Consider the following 14,376-nt stretch of genomic DNA (forward strand, 5'->3'; position numbering starts at 1 on the left):
TTCGCTAAATCAGAAATATACTGTGCTGCCAAAAAGCTGAGAAAACTTTTGTTTAATGTAAAAACACATAATCAGTTACCAGATTTGCAAGCGCCAATTAATGAAGGAAATGAAAACGAACAAAAGTAGGGAGAAAAGTGAAAAAAGTTTTTAACCTGAATAATAGACGCTAATTGAGTTGACGGTGTTAGTGAACTGATGAATGACAAACTCAGAAATTAAAGTTCAAAATTGCAACTTTCCTCACTTGCAAATCGCATTCGATAAGAGGCATACAGCATTCAACAGCGAAAACAATAAAGAAACTTTATTCTCACACAGCTTCTACTACATTATTCCATCCACATCCATTATTCAACGTTTCAAATTGTCAACTTTTCAATGCTCATTTGGCGCTAAATTGAAACATTGTTTTGAGGAACTCATTACGCCGGCTAAAGCTGGCATTTATCGATTGCCACTGCTCTTTCTTGTTGTTATTGTTGCCGTTATTACTGTCATTGGCATCACGCGCAATCATTTTTTGCTCGTTGTTAAACATCCGCATGCACAAACGAGAGATTACGAAATAAGCAGTTCCCGGTTTCGTGCTAGCCACTCTACACTACTTTGTCCATGATAAATGATAGCTAAAACAACATGAGCACTACGGCGTGCCGAAAATTTCATTTTCATCAAATCTCTTTGTAAAATTCATGTATCGATTTTTAAGTGTTACAAAGTACGCTAATCGACGGAGCCGGATGTTTAGGTTGATTTTAAAAACTAATACTCAGGGTTTGGAAAAAGATTTTGGTTGTCTCAGTATACAATTTAAGCAAGAAACTAAATGATATATTTGTTGTTGTTATTAAAAATTACCAGAGCCGAAAAATAAATAATAAATAATTTAATAATAATAAATTTTAAGCGCTTAGAAAATCACTTAGACAAAGTTAAATATGCTTAAAAATATATTCTAAAAACAACAAAAAAGCTTAAAACCAGTTTAATGTTTTGTTTTTTTTATTCGGTTTATTTCAAGGATTTAAAAATTGGACAATCAAGTTGTGCTTCATATTCTCAAATAATAAAGGCCTGCGCTAGTCGTTTAAGAGCGTTGAATATACGGAAAACAATCTTTCGACATCCAGTGCGTTTAGTGCATCGATGTAGTTGCCACTCTTTTCAAAACTGAATAAAATTTTTTTAAATAATCCTTCTTTTTAATTCGAGATAAATAATTGTTATCTCTTCAATAACACTAATCCCTCCTCGTAGAGACAAAGCTTTGGTTTGCAATTTCGGCATCGCAGCTGGAATGCATTTGAAGTTGAGGTTAATGAAAACTTAATCTGTTGTGTACAAGTCTAAATCAATCACACATTTTCTCATAGATTTCCTCTGCCAATCCTCAGAACCTGCAGTCTATCTCAACACCAATTCCTTTAGCGTGCCCTCCCGACTAAGGTTAGTCAGTCTGTATACATCTTATCATTTTCATTGTTGGTGTTTCCGACAGGATAGGAATATGATGTATTTTCCAAAATACATCAGTTATACATCTCTGGGATTGTCTTTGGCCATCTTAGAAACTCTGACGTACATTTCTTGGGTGGACTACTTAAGGGTTGACGGCCATGCAGGCCGCCTTGGTCTCCAAGTTTCGGGAGAGTGCCAGCTCTTTTGTTGCCCTCAAAGCGGCCGTGACATGGAACCCACCAGAGGTGACCTCTTCTACGGTGTTCAGTAACATTTTGCAACTGTCTACTAGCCCTCAGTCCATTTTATATGAACCTAAGGCTTTTAAGACTGCCTGGCTGTTACATTTGCTGCTTACTGGGGGCCCGTTAGTCCTTCCAAGAAAACATTCGCTGGCATATATTTCAATTGCAAAAGTTTCTGCCTGGAATATGTTTATTAGAGCGTTCCAGCACATCTACGATTTGCAGGTTTTACGGGATTTAGTCCAAAGTCGTTCCCGGACGCCAAAAATTCTGTATCTGGGAACACTCTCGTGAGAATAACTGAGCAACTGTTCCCAGAATGAAGTTTCAAGATTTAGTCCGGAGTTTTTCTTCTGGCAAATTCATGAAAAGTGTCAAACGATAGGTAGAGTTGCATTTGTGTACAAAAACAGAACGCGGTGAAAGCAAATAACCTTACATTTGTTAAAAAATGGAAGTAAATAATGAAATATTCGAATATATATGCAATTATTATTAATTATATAGATTTTAATAGTTATTTAGTGATCTTTCAGCCAAATCAGTCTTGTACTAATGACAAGTAAACAAACCAAATGAGGTTTTTGCTGGAGAAAGTGCTTTTTGCGTTCCCGTACACTTCTGCATCTGTTCTCCTGTTACTCTCACTAGAGAGAGTAAAATTGTAGTTTGACATTTCCACAGGTTTTAGTCCGAAAAGTACTGGAACAAACTATATGTTTGTGCCCATTGGCAAACTTTTTTGAGATCTAGATATGTATGTCCAAATACGCCGGACCGAGTGCTGCCATCATAAAATTTTAATCTATCAGTATCCCAGATGTCGGATCTTTCGCTGATCATTGCAATTAGCGCCTTGCAAGCGTCCCTTTCAAAAATTAAAGCTTGCTAGGGTTTAATATGGGATAGCTTCTTTAGCAGTTCATATTTTAATTTGGCAAGGTGGCCTTTTATGAATGGTGAAGTCTCCACTTTTCAAGCAGCATAACTATATCCGTCAGTCTTAAGGTATTCCAACAAGCTCTTTTTCAAGGCGTATGGCAAGAGACGGTATGCATGTGGTGTTGGCACAAAGGTTGAGACCTGTTCAAAGTAGTAACTTTACAACCAATTTGGTTAATCTTTTTATACGAAAGCCAACTGAATTTAGAAGAGACTTATCAGGCGCAATTTTTTAATTTTTATTTTAAATTTTTTAGTGCAAAATGCATAGTAAGCTACAATTTTGAGGAAATCGATTAGCCTGTTCCTCTTAATAAATGTTGCATACTAAGAACTAGGTGAAAACACATGCAGGATTCTCCCAAATTGAAATAAATTGCAAAAGTAAAAGTTTAAATTCATAAAAAAAGTCTACCAAAATTACAAATTTTGTTTCAGAAGTTTTTGGACTATTTTTAACAGTAAATTTCAATTTGGACCTAAGGTCTATAACTTCAAATCGTTATAAGAAATGGTAATAAATTTTTACAAATACTTTGGTATTTATTGTTATTTTAACCCTTTTAAATTAATGCAAGTGGTCTCATTCTCATCACTTCTTAAGTGTTGCACTGTATAATACAATACTGTTTTCCTATTTTCTCCAAGATTACAGCCACGAGGGTTGTACGAAAGAGCTAGTGTGTCCGGATAATAGCAGTTAACCTGGCAAAAAGTATCTTGGACGATTTGCAAGTATAGATTTTCCTGCAAAATTACACCGAATTGACATTTTATTGCGTCGGTTTCGGTCTAGTAGAAGGAAATTTCAGTTGAAAGTTGTATTTGAAATGTAGCATTGAAGTAGTTAGCCTGATTGTTCGCCTGATTCTAAAAGCTTATTTGTCAAGAATGCACAATATCTACGCATGTTGTTCAGACCTCTCCTCCCTGAATTTAATTGCAGAGTTCGCTGCCATTTAACTTTATGCGAAGTTCTCTGAACAGTTGATGCCTGGCTTAATTGCCTCCTTTACTTCCAGCATAAGCAGCTCGTTCAATTTCGCCTAATCTTACCACACCAACGGAACAAAACTTATCTAGTCCTATAATAGGCCGAAAAGATAAAAACATTCCGTAAAAAATAACACAGGTTTTCAAAGCTTATTTTCGTATTGCACTTTTGTTTTAAAAATGTGGTTCTTAGTTTAAAAATAACCATATCTTTGCTGCCACTTTTATTTTTCTATTTGGCACTGATTGATCCTCAATATGGCACCTCATAGCTAAGGATATTTGGCACCCCTGTTTGAGACTTATCCATCACTTTGAATCTGTAAGAGTGTGCTTCTTTTTGAAGACTGTTTTTAATGGTTAATGCTGCTTTCATTTCGTCTACACGTGAAACACGTGCCATCCACCAATAAACTGTATAAATCGAGCTACATACATATATAAATATTTATCCGCCTGAAGATGTTAGGGCAAGCAACTGCTCAGCTTTGTGACACGTGAACAAATATATTCACACGCAATTAAGAGCTCACGCTTATTAGTTCTACTGAGTAACTAGGGTTTGTTTGTCTGCGGTTTGACTGTGGCATTGCGTTTTTCACAAGTTTTCTTTTTATTTCAACTTAATTATCTTTCTGACTTGTCTACTTACAACAATTTGTCAGTTTTATATATTGATATAAAATTGCTACACGCTTACTTATAAAACGGACGTAGAAAAGCAGTGAAGGAGAAAAGAAAAGAAGAAAAAATTGTAGATGCAAAGCTAAATTCGCTGTCATTTCTTTTTTATATGTTTTGTTTTAGCGTTTGATTTGTAGCCTTTTAGTGCTCCTTCTTGGAATTTAATTCATGCCTACATAATATTAGGTCGTACAAATTTAACTACACCTGGGAGGCAATGTCAAAGTAATTAGAAAGGTGAAAACATAGCCCACTTTAAGAGGCAATAAATATACCCTCAGGTACATGCATACATACATACATACACATGCAATGAAAGACTAGTAGTGTCTATTACACCAGAGTAGCAACTGAGTTCAAAAACCCGAGGCGGTCTTTTGTGACATTCGAATAGAATATATGTAAGTTCATTGAATGTGTCATTGGGAATTGGCGGAAAGAAAATAAACGCCTATGTTGTGCATAAAGAAGCACAAAACCATGACAGCAAAGAGACAAATAAACCAAATAAAATTCGCAGACCAGTAAGGAGACACAAGCCAACAGAAGCGACAGAAAATGTGTATCCAAAAGCAAATGGCGGCCATTAACGGTGCCGCCCGGGCAGCGCTTTTATTAGCAGTCCGACAAATTCGGCTGGTAAACACAGCATTATGTGCCAAAAAGCTCACAATATGACACCCAGCTTTAATAGCTTATCTCACAGATCTAAAAATTTGTGATTCCGTTCGGCTAAGGTAACCTTTGCTTAATTTGCATTCATTGCCATATCAACGTTTGTAATCGTTGTAATAGTACTTACATACATATATACATGCTTAACCTTCCCTTTATCATGCTTAGCAAGTCAAGCCGGCAAGGCATACGCCATCAAGCAAAAATGCGAAATTAAGCTTAATTAACAACAGCATGAATTTCTTCTCAAGTACACACCCCATTACATAGGAACATATCGTAAAGTACAAAACCGCGTATCAAGATAATGCAAAACCGCGTATGTGAGGTTGCATAAATTATTTCCTAGAGAGTAAAAACGCTTACATTTCAAAATAGTTCTCTTTTTTATAAAGCAATCGCATTTCTGGCTAGTATATTTCAGGACGAATGGATAAGAATTGAGCCAAGAGCATGTGTGAGCAAATCCAATTTTTGGTAGCAAATATCAGTTACGCGGTTTTGTTCTTCAAACGACGGTATTTACATATTTATACAGAATTGAATATGTACATATGTACATATTCACATCTGTGCGTCTATGCGAGTAGAAATAAAAATGCCAAAAATATTTACGAATATCATGAACATGAATAATGGCTTAGTATTAAGTAATTAATGGTTTTACTTATGCGTTCTGAGCTTTTGCAATAGGTGGGAATGGAAAGAGTAACTTCCTTGTAACAACATAATGACTTTGGAGTGGTTTTCGCCATTGCGAGTTACTTGCCAAGAGTTCACAAAAGGATAATGTGCACACATTTTCGCATTAGAATGAAATATTTACATTTTGAGTGTCATTCGATAGGTAAGTTCAATAAACAACTTTTTGACGTATACTGAGTTTTTGAAGCTTCATAATTTGTTCATGCTCATGAATTTCGAGATGGGAATTTCTTTCACAGTGAATGGGTGTAAATACTTTAGCTTTCTTAGATGAAAACAAACAAGTCTAGTAAATGATATACATATGTATTGAAAATATGTACATACAAAGAATGTAATTTTTTTTCGAAATACAATGGATAATGGCATATGTACTTACGTTTATGTTATTTCGCACCCCTACCCAAAAACTGAAAATTAATCTATGTATATATATGCAGCTACATATGTTGCGTTAACATTATTTAAAGGATTTTTATTTAATAAATTCAACAAACCCATCAAGATGTAATTTTTCTCATCTTCTTATTTTCATATTTAGTTTTGTTCTCTTTTAACTTTAGACTTAATTATCGTATTCGAAAAAATTTCCTCCAAAAAAAAAAAAACTAACGCTTTACAATTCTTTCCTCGATAGCAACAATTTAAATAATTGTACAATAGATTTTTTAAAAAATTTGGACTTGTTAATTTTTCACCATTAATTTTAATAAATTTCGAGTTCAAGTGCTCAAAAATATTCAAAAAATTAGCCCTTAGTTTATAAAGACCTCCTTCAGATATGCACAGGTTTTCATTATCTTTCACTTCGCGGCACTGCACTTTTGGAGAGTGTGGTCTTGTTCTGGCTAATGCTAATAACCGTGGCAGAAAAATCATAGAAATCATACATACGGATATTTTAAAAGGCTTTCCTCGCTCACGCCGTGCTTCACAAAAACGCCAAAATTGGTTTTAAATTTTTCAACAAAACCAAAATTCAAATGTATATCCCCGTCTAGCCGTTTATAGGTGAAGAGAGGTGTCGCATGGTGGCGTTTTTTTTTCATTTCATTAAATTTCAAATCACTCTGTACCGCTAAAAAACATTGTAACTTCAAAAAATAAAGCCCTACTGCACATCTACAGGCCCAGTTCTTTAATTTGACATCTCATTTTTGAAATTCGAAATAACGCTGCAGATTAGATGACCTTCACAAAAAACGCCTTTGCGTTTTGTATATGTACATGGTTACATATATATTACTTTTCGTATAGTTGGCAACCCTAATCAAAAATATTTTCAAACTTAAGTTTTCTTATAACTCGTTTGTTTGACACTCTTATTTTAATACTTTATTTACCTAGTCTACAAGTTAAATAAATTCAACTTTTTAACAAGGTGGCAACCCTGTTTTTCAACTGACATTGTGATACCTACTTCAATTAGTTGATGATTGGAATCGAATTTGATTTTCTAAACGGCTCAGAAAAAAATCATTTTCAAACCCATCTTATAATTCATAATCAATTTCCAATTCACAAAATGTAGACAATAAATTAAAACTTTGGGTGTTCGCACATCCATTTCGGTAGTTTTGGTAAACTGCTGGTTCTTTCTCGATAATTTTATCAACTATGAACGTCTTTCTCAGCTTGCTTTTGTAAGTCTGATAAACAGTCATTTAAATAAAAAAAAGGGTAAAATAATTATTATCTTTTAACATTTTCTCTTAGTTTGATTTTAGGTTTAGATATGCTTAGCGCTAACAGAGGTTTTGTAGAAAAACACAAAAATGAAATCATTACTAAAACAGTTTATCGATTTGCATTTTTAAATAAACAAGTAATTTTTTTGAAAAAAACAAAACCGACTTCAATTCTCATGTAAAACTTTAAGATTACATAAAAAAAATATTCCGACGAATTGGTACCCTCCTCCTTTTTTTGAAGTCGGTTAAAAATAATGAATAAATTACGGTTTTGGTGTAAAGACGAAGTCGCATTTTAAAATTTGCATGTAATTAAGATAATTTACAAATTTGTATGTTAACTCTCCAATGAGTTCTTAATAAGCTTTATGCAATATAAATTCCTTTGTAGGGCTCGGTACAACTCCATTGTTAAAATAACAAGTAATTTTTAAGCAAAAAACACAACCGACTTCAATTCTCATATAAAAATTTAAAAGTACCGGTTAATGTGGTCTAAAGTTATGCGGTAACATACATGAGAAAAATATCCACCTTTTATTGAAGTCGGTTAAAAAGATAATAATTAATGAGGTAAATTATTATAAATTTTAAGTGGCTATATTTTAATATTTCTAATAAAACATACATTAAAAAATCTCTTCAAGAAACTCTTTGGCTAAATGCGGTGAGGTAAAATTTTTAACAAAATTTGTCCAGGAATCAGAATAAATTGAAAAACAGTACAAGATATCATGAAGATTATTATTATTATTAGTATTGTGATCTCCTGTCATATGTCCAATCAAACACTCCCAAATTAAAGTGTGAACATGTGTGGGCGTTTATGATCGCATGATCGAAATGATGAATGACGGAGTTAGGGAACCTTCTTCTTCGATGCACCAGGAGGAACTGGGAAACATTCCTTATCAGATTGATTCTGGCAATAGTCCTCTCGCTTGGTCCGGAACAGCTGCGACACTGTTATCAGGTGCAAGGACTGCTCATTCAGCCCTGAAGTTGGCTGTTAACTACGAATACATATGTGTGTTCAGCAACTGAACGATCAAACAGCCGATGTATTCTTGCGACAATTACTGGACATTGGGAATGGAATGGCTGCCAGTCGAGGAGAGATTAAGACGAATTTCATGGCCTATTCATTTTGTAACTTATTAACATCCAAGGGAGCACTGATCGAAAGAGTCTTTCCGAATACTCAAATTATAGGAATCATGATTGGCTCAGTGAACTAGCTATTCTTGTAATTAGCCAAAACTCTCTAACGGCACTCGACAATGAAGAAATTGATGAAGAACGTGGTGGAACCAACGATTTTAACGGGGCATTACAAAGGCATATACATATGTCCTCATAACACGAATTCTCGGGAAAACTTTATGTTGCGTGCTCCCGTGTCGGCAAACCAGATAGTCTTTATAACTACGCAGGGAATGGAAAAACAAAAATTATTGTTTACACACATGTATTGCAAAATTAAACTTATGTACATATACATGTATATGAAACGTATGCTCTGTTTCGTTCCTCATTTCTCATCCATGTGAGAGGAGTGTGTCACAGCAAAGCGTGGCAGGGTAAAGCTAGTTAATTTAATTTTTTGAGCCTATAAAACTCAAATTGGAAGATGCGGTCGAGTGTTAAGATAAAATCTTTTCAAAAATAGGAATTGCAAAATTTCGAGGTTAGTCAAGGATAAACTTTTAAAAGAATATTTAAATACCTACACGGTCCCTTCTTTAATTCTACGCAATTTTATATTTAGTTTTATATCCATACTGTTTTTCTACATTGCACTGAATTTTTTAAATATTTTTATAAGCTAGCACTTTTTCGAATTTCAAAGTCCTTTTTAAAAAATCCTGACATCAGAGAGAAAAATTAAAAACGCAGTTTTCCTATATTTGGCCCATTTGCAGCTTCCAGATTTCTTATTGCACATTTCTATTACAATTACGATTTGCTACTTCTGCTGTTAGAAAACTCTACTTCTTTTGAGATTAATACACTCGTTACGAGTACTGCTACCGATACATACTTACATATGTATATGGATATTGTGGACTAAAAGCAAATGGTTGTTAATTGGTAGTCAATGTTTACAACTGAAGTGCCACATAAAACAATTTTCTTGCCGCCAATGCATATATTCAAGCAGTAATGGTTATGAAAGCCAACGAAATGGGAAACTCTAGAGCAAGATTAAATAAAACAACATCATATTTACATATATAGTAATATATAGCCAAGTAAGGGCTCAAGAGCAATCAAAAAGTGTGGGCATTAAAATATTAACAACATTTCCAACGCCACTTATGCAAAGCCGCAAATCCACTCAATACCCGCTGCATACACGTACAATTGTTTGCATTAATGCACAATATACTTTACATATACATATGCAAACAGCAACGCCAGAATAGCAACACGTAAATAGATGTCAACATACCAATATCGCTCAATAATCATAATCCCTGCCAAAATCTCAAATACAGCCAGCGTGGCGTATACGCAACCAAAGTGCTGAGTACAGTTTTGTATGTATGTAGGTAGATATAAACAGTGATGAACAAAAGTATTGGCACAGTGAATTTTTCGCAATATATGCAAAGTTTTTTATTCTAATTTATTTTCTATAATTTTTTATAAAAATATAGTTCATTTTACACCAAACTTTGTGCAAAACTCAGGAAAATTCAATAAATTTGCACACTAATTTGCACCTTTCTAATCAGATCTTTTTGAAAAATTCTAAGCATACAGTTTTAAAGGTCATTCAATTCTAGTATGACAAAATGCATGTTTAAATTTCCTAGAAAATTGCGTTGATTTTTGGCAATTTTTTTAGTGGAAGGTGTTGCTCATTTTCTCCATGCAAAAAATAATTGTCGAATATACATTACCAAAAATCAACGCGATTTTCTAGCGACTTCAAACCTGCACTTTGTTATACCAAATTTGAATGGGCTAAAAACTGCATACTTGGAATTTTTATAAAAAATCTGAATAAAAAGTTGCAAATTAGTGTGCAAATTTATTGAATTTTCCTGAGTTTCGCACAAAGTTTAGAGATTTTAATATTATGTTTTCTAGTGTAAAGTGAACAATATTTTCATAAAAAATTATCGAAAATAAATTGGAATAAAAAACTTTGCATATATTGCGAAAAATTCACTGTGCCAATACTTCTGTTCGTCACTGTATGTTTGTATCTATAACTGTTATGTACTCGTTTGCTCATTTATACAACCACCAAAAGCTTTTGCGCCTTTCAACAACTTTTATCTACCCTCCCTTCCCTTCCCTACTCCACTCTCACCGTTTTCCGCCACCCCCTTTTGAAATTCCTCTATTTGCCGAAAGCATTAATGCGCAGCAACACTTACCGCAGCTTCCGATGCCACATAACGGACACAATCACCAGCGCATTGCCAAGTATGGCGGCGAGTATGATGAAACAAATCACGCAACATTTGAATATGACAAATGCCAAGTACGAAGACAATTCAGATGTTGTCGTTGGCGTTGATGCAGACGTCGATGTTACCGCAGACGCTACCGAATCATTGAACGACGTTACAGATGCGGCAATAGCTGCTGCCGATTTGATAGGAACTAAATTGTTGCTACTACTGCCACCTTCAAGTGCCGTACCATCAAAGCCAGCGCCAGTGCCAATGCCCTTACCATTGACATTGCCTCCATTGCCATTGAGCAACACATTCGCCACGAAGCTTAAGTATTTCGGTTGATCCGCCTGCGTGGGCGGCGTTGCGCCTGCTGACTGAATAGCGTCAGCTAAGCGCAAGGAACCATTGACAGTTGCTGTGCCTGTTGTGATTGCCTCTCCGATGGTTCTTTCACTGCCAACTGCTTCCAAGTGCGGGACGTTAGTGTTACTGGCCACCGCTACCGCCGCCGCTGCTGCCGCCGCCACAGCAGTCCCTGAGTAGGCCACAAACAATGCGGCAATAAATACAACTATTGTTGTTGTTGCTGTTCTAACCAATATCGTGGCACAAGCTGTTGTTGCGGCACGCATTACTGCTGCCATAGCTATTACGCAGGACTTTATTTGCGCATTCTTGATGGCGTTTGTTGTGGCTAATGATGCTGGCATTGCGAGTGTTGGCGTTGATTGCATTGTTGGCGGACTTTCGCCTGCTTTAGTCTTTGTGGTTGCTGCTTTTGCTGGTTTTATTGGCATTGATGGCATATTTGTGCGGTGTGCGTAATTTAAAGAGTGTCTGTGAGAAACCTTACTTCCATTTGCTTTGAAACCGTATACGCTTGATTGGCGGCAGCAAAGGCGGCCGTCTTGTGTGCCAATGCATTGTTGGAGCTGAAGGAAGCTGCGATTGTTCCTGTAGTTCCTAGTTAACAATTGAAATGGCTCTTTGTAGTTGAGGTGTTTCAATTTAAATACATATATTATTGTTGCTTTTGCCTGTTTTAGTTTTGAATTTACTATGTATTTTTAATTCACTTTAACGGTGGTTTAAATTCAATTTGAAGCATAACTGAAATAAATAGAAAAGAGAAATATACATATATATTAAAACACGACTGCATTATATTTACACGAATTTTAGGTGTTTATACATAAAAGGTCAATTTATTTGCCAACTGCGGAAATAATAAATCTTGATTACATTTTTAAAAGCTTACATTTCATGTAAAACAGGTATCACGTCGTCAAATATTCAGCAGCCTAATAGCCATGAAATAAAAATATCTCCACACCCTGAGTGAAATTAGGAAAATTTATTTTTAGCCTTAAAATTGCCGTAACTTGAAGCATTATTCTTTGGTCGGGTGGTCGCGTCATATTTGGGCGTTCTACAACAAATTATAAAATGCCAACACTGCACCACGCTATGGCTTTAATATGCGGAAGCTGTATAAGTACAGTGTTGCAAAATGTGCTTGTGTTGGTGGTTAGTTGGGAAAACCTATGACACAACATTATGCACTCAAGTGAATAATTGGACAAGAGCCAGGTAAGTTTTCCAAAAAAACTTTCAAATAAAAATTCCATATAAAATTTTGTTCTCAGAAACTTGCGAAACTATTTAATGGAATCCAATTACCTTGACCCGTAGCAAGTAGTAATGACAAAGAAGCCAACAAACGTTTGTCCTTTTAGGGAAATATATCTTTACAATCAGTATTGGTGAGAGAAGTTAAGTGGTATTTGAATTTGAGTAATGCAGAAACTTACAAATGCATTCTGTATTGGAGATTGTCTAGAGTAATAATCCTCAGGAAAATAATAGGTAAATGCATAAACTCGTATGCTGAACAGAGTTTAGAACACAACAACAAAGTCGGGCAAAGAAAACTGCATTATCCCTAATTCTGTTTAACCCTAGAATACTAACCATGGGTAAAATTTACTCACATGCTTTTCTTTACAAGCATCGTAGCAGAAGACGGTATGCGAGAGCGACATGAACGCGGACAAAACTGTTTGAAAATTAACCAGTTTTAGTTTACCTGAAACATGTGGGCGCTAGAAGGTGTAGCAGTAGCGCAATTAGGGAATGTTAAAAAATGTATGTTTTTAAGATTAGTGTTCTAGGGTTAAGCAAGCATTTAGTCTATTTTCAAATTAGCAAACATTTTTACAGATTATACATAGGAGGTCCCAAAATAAGATAAACTGTGGTACCCATCTTTCTACCTTTTGCTGATGAATTAAACTAACTATATTGCGTGTAGTAGTTATTACGCATCAATTGGTTTCAAACTCAATTCCTGTCTTAGGGGAACCATAGTAAAATTTAAAAATAAATATTTTCCTATAACATATTAATTCTTCAAATATAACATGCTTAAGAAGCTACAATCTTGTGAGCTCATTTAAGGTGGCACATTGTGGATAAAAATTTACTAGGGCTAGACGCATATGAAAATACCCTCCGATTAAATCTCAGTGCGCTATAGGTCTTTTTCTTAATTTTTGGTAGTGCCACTGAGAAAAAAAAAAATTTACAAACATTTTTTCCTCAAAGACCGATGCACAGTAGTCTGAATAGAAAATCTAGCAGGACAAAACTATTTTAATAGATTAGCGTTGATGGATTTGTACACCTCATCGTATCTACTTGCTTATGGGGCCACTGATTACAAATCTTCAGTCAGGTTTCAAAAATTCAATATAGCGGACAAATTTTTAAAAATTTATTGAATTCGCTCGAAAATTGTTACTCGGTGGGTTTTAGTGGTATTTCGGAGTTTTTATGTTGGCTAATTATTACTCAAAAAGCAGGTTTCAAAAATCCAATATGGCAGACAAATTAAAAAAAAAATTGCATTGAATTCGCTCGAAACTTCTTACTCTGTGGTTTCTGAAAAGTGAAAATTATTATCACCTACTATGGTAGTATTAGTATACTTCAAGTGCGCTAAATATTTAGTGCGAATGTATTAACTTGTTCTAACAGACCTAGTGATCAATTATTATGGTTCCACTAAATACCAGAAGAGTCCCCAGTAGCCCTCAAAACACTCAAATAAAGCCAAAATCCAAAAAATTTAGCACGAAGAACCCCGAAAAGTCCTGAAAATGAAAAAAATAAAAATAAAAAAAGGTCACGAAAAATGCCCCATAGTTATTTAAACTTCCAAAAAGTAAAAGCCAAAGGTTCCGGAAAACGAATTTTAAAAAATCCAGAGCAAACTTGAGAAGTTCGATATATACCGAAAGTTACTAAACATTTCACTGCATTATTATTTCTATTCCCGAGCCGTTTAGTATTTAGAAATCTACTAAATACAATTTTACTTTTCATTTTAGTACCCTCAAATACTGATATCTATAAGTCTTTAGTATTTAGCGTATCCCAAATACCCCGTTTAGGCTTCTCTAAATACTAAGTACATGTGAAAAAAATATATCAGTATAGTCTAAAGACTTTGCCAGTGAACATCAAATTTTAGTTTCATATAAAAATTAACTTCTAACCAGGCTAAAG

The 14,376-nt window shown here is 34.8% G+C and overlaps 1 protein-coding gene across 1 annotated transcript in view; it reads right to left on the bottom strand.

Moving 5' to 3' along the window:
- LOC118737610 (octopamine receptor beta-1R) overlaps positions 1 to 11,875 on the bottom strand; it is a 60,310-nt gene extending 48,435 nt beyond the window's left edge. The window contains exon 1 of the mRNA XM_036468227.1: positions 10,786 to 11,875. Within this exon, the coding sequence (XP_036324120.1) occupies positions 10,786 to 11,615 (830 nt within the window). The 5' untranslated portion in view covers positions 11,616 to 11,875. The remainder of the gene's footprint in view (positions 1 to 10,785) is intronic.
- Between the last annotated feature and the right edge of the window lie 2,501 nt (positions 11,876 to 14,376).

The sequence above is a fragment of the Rhagoletis pomonella genome, unplaced genomic scaffold (genome assembly GCF_013731165.1).
Source record: "Rhagoletis pomonella isolate Grant_MI unplaced genomic scaffold, Rhpom_1.0 Rhpom_scaffold_00004, whole genome shotgun sequence".
In the NCBI taxonomy this organism is placed as follows: domain Eukaryota; kingdom Metazoa; phylum Arthropoda; class Insecta; order Diptera; family Tephritidae; genus Rhagoletis; species Rhagoletis pomonella.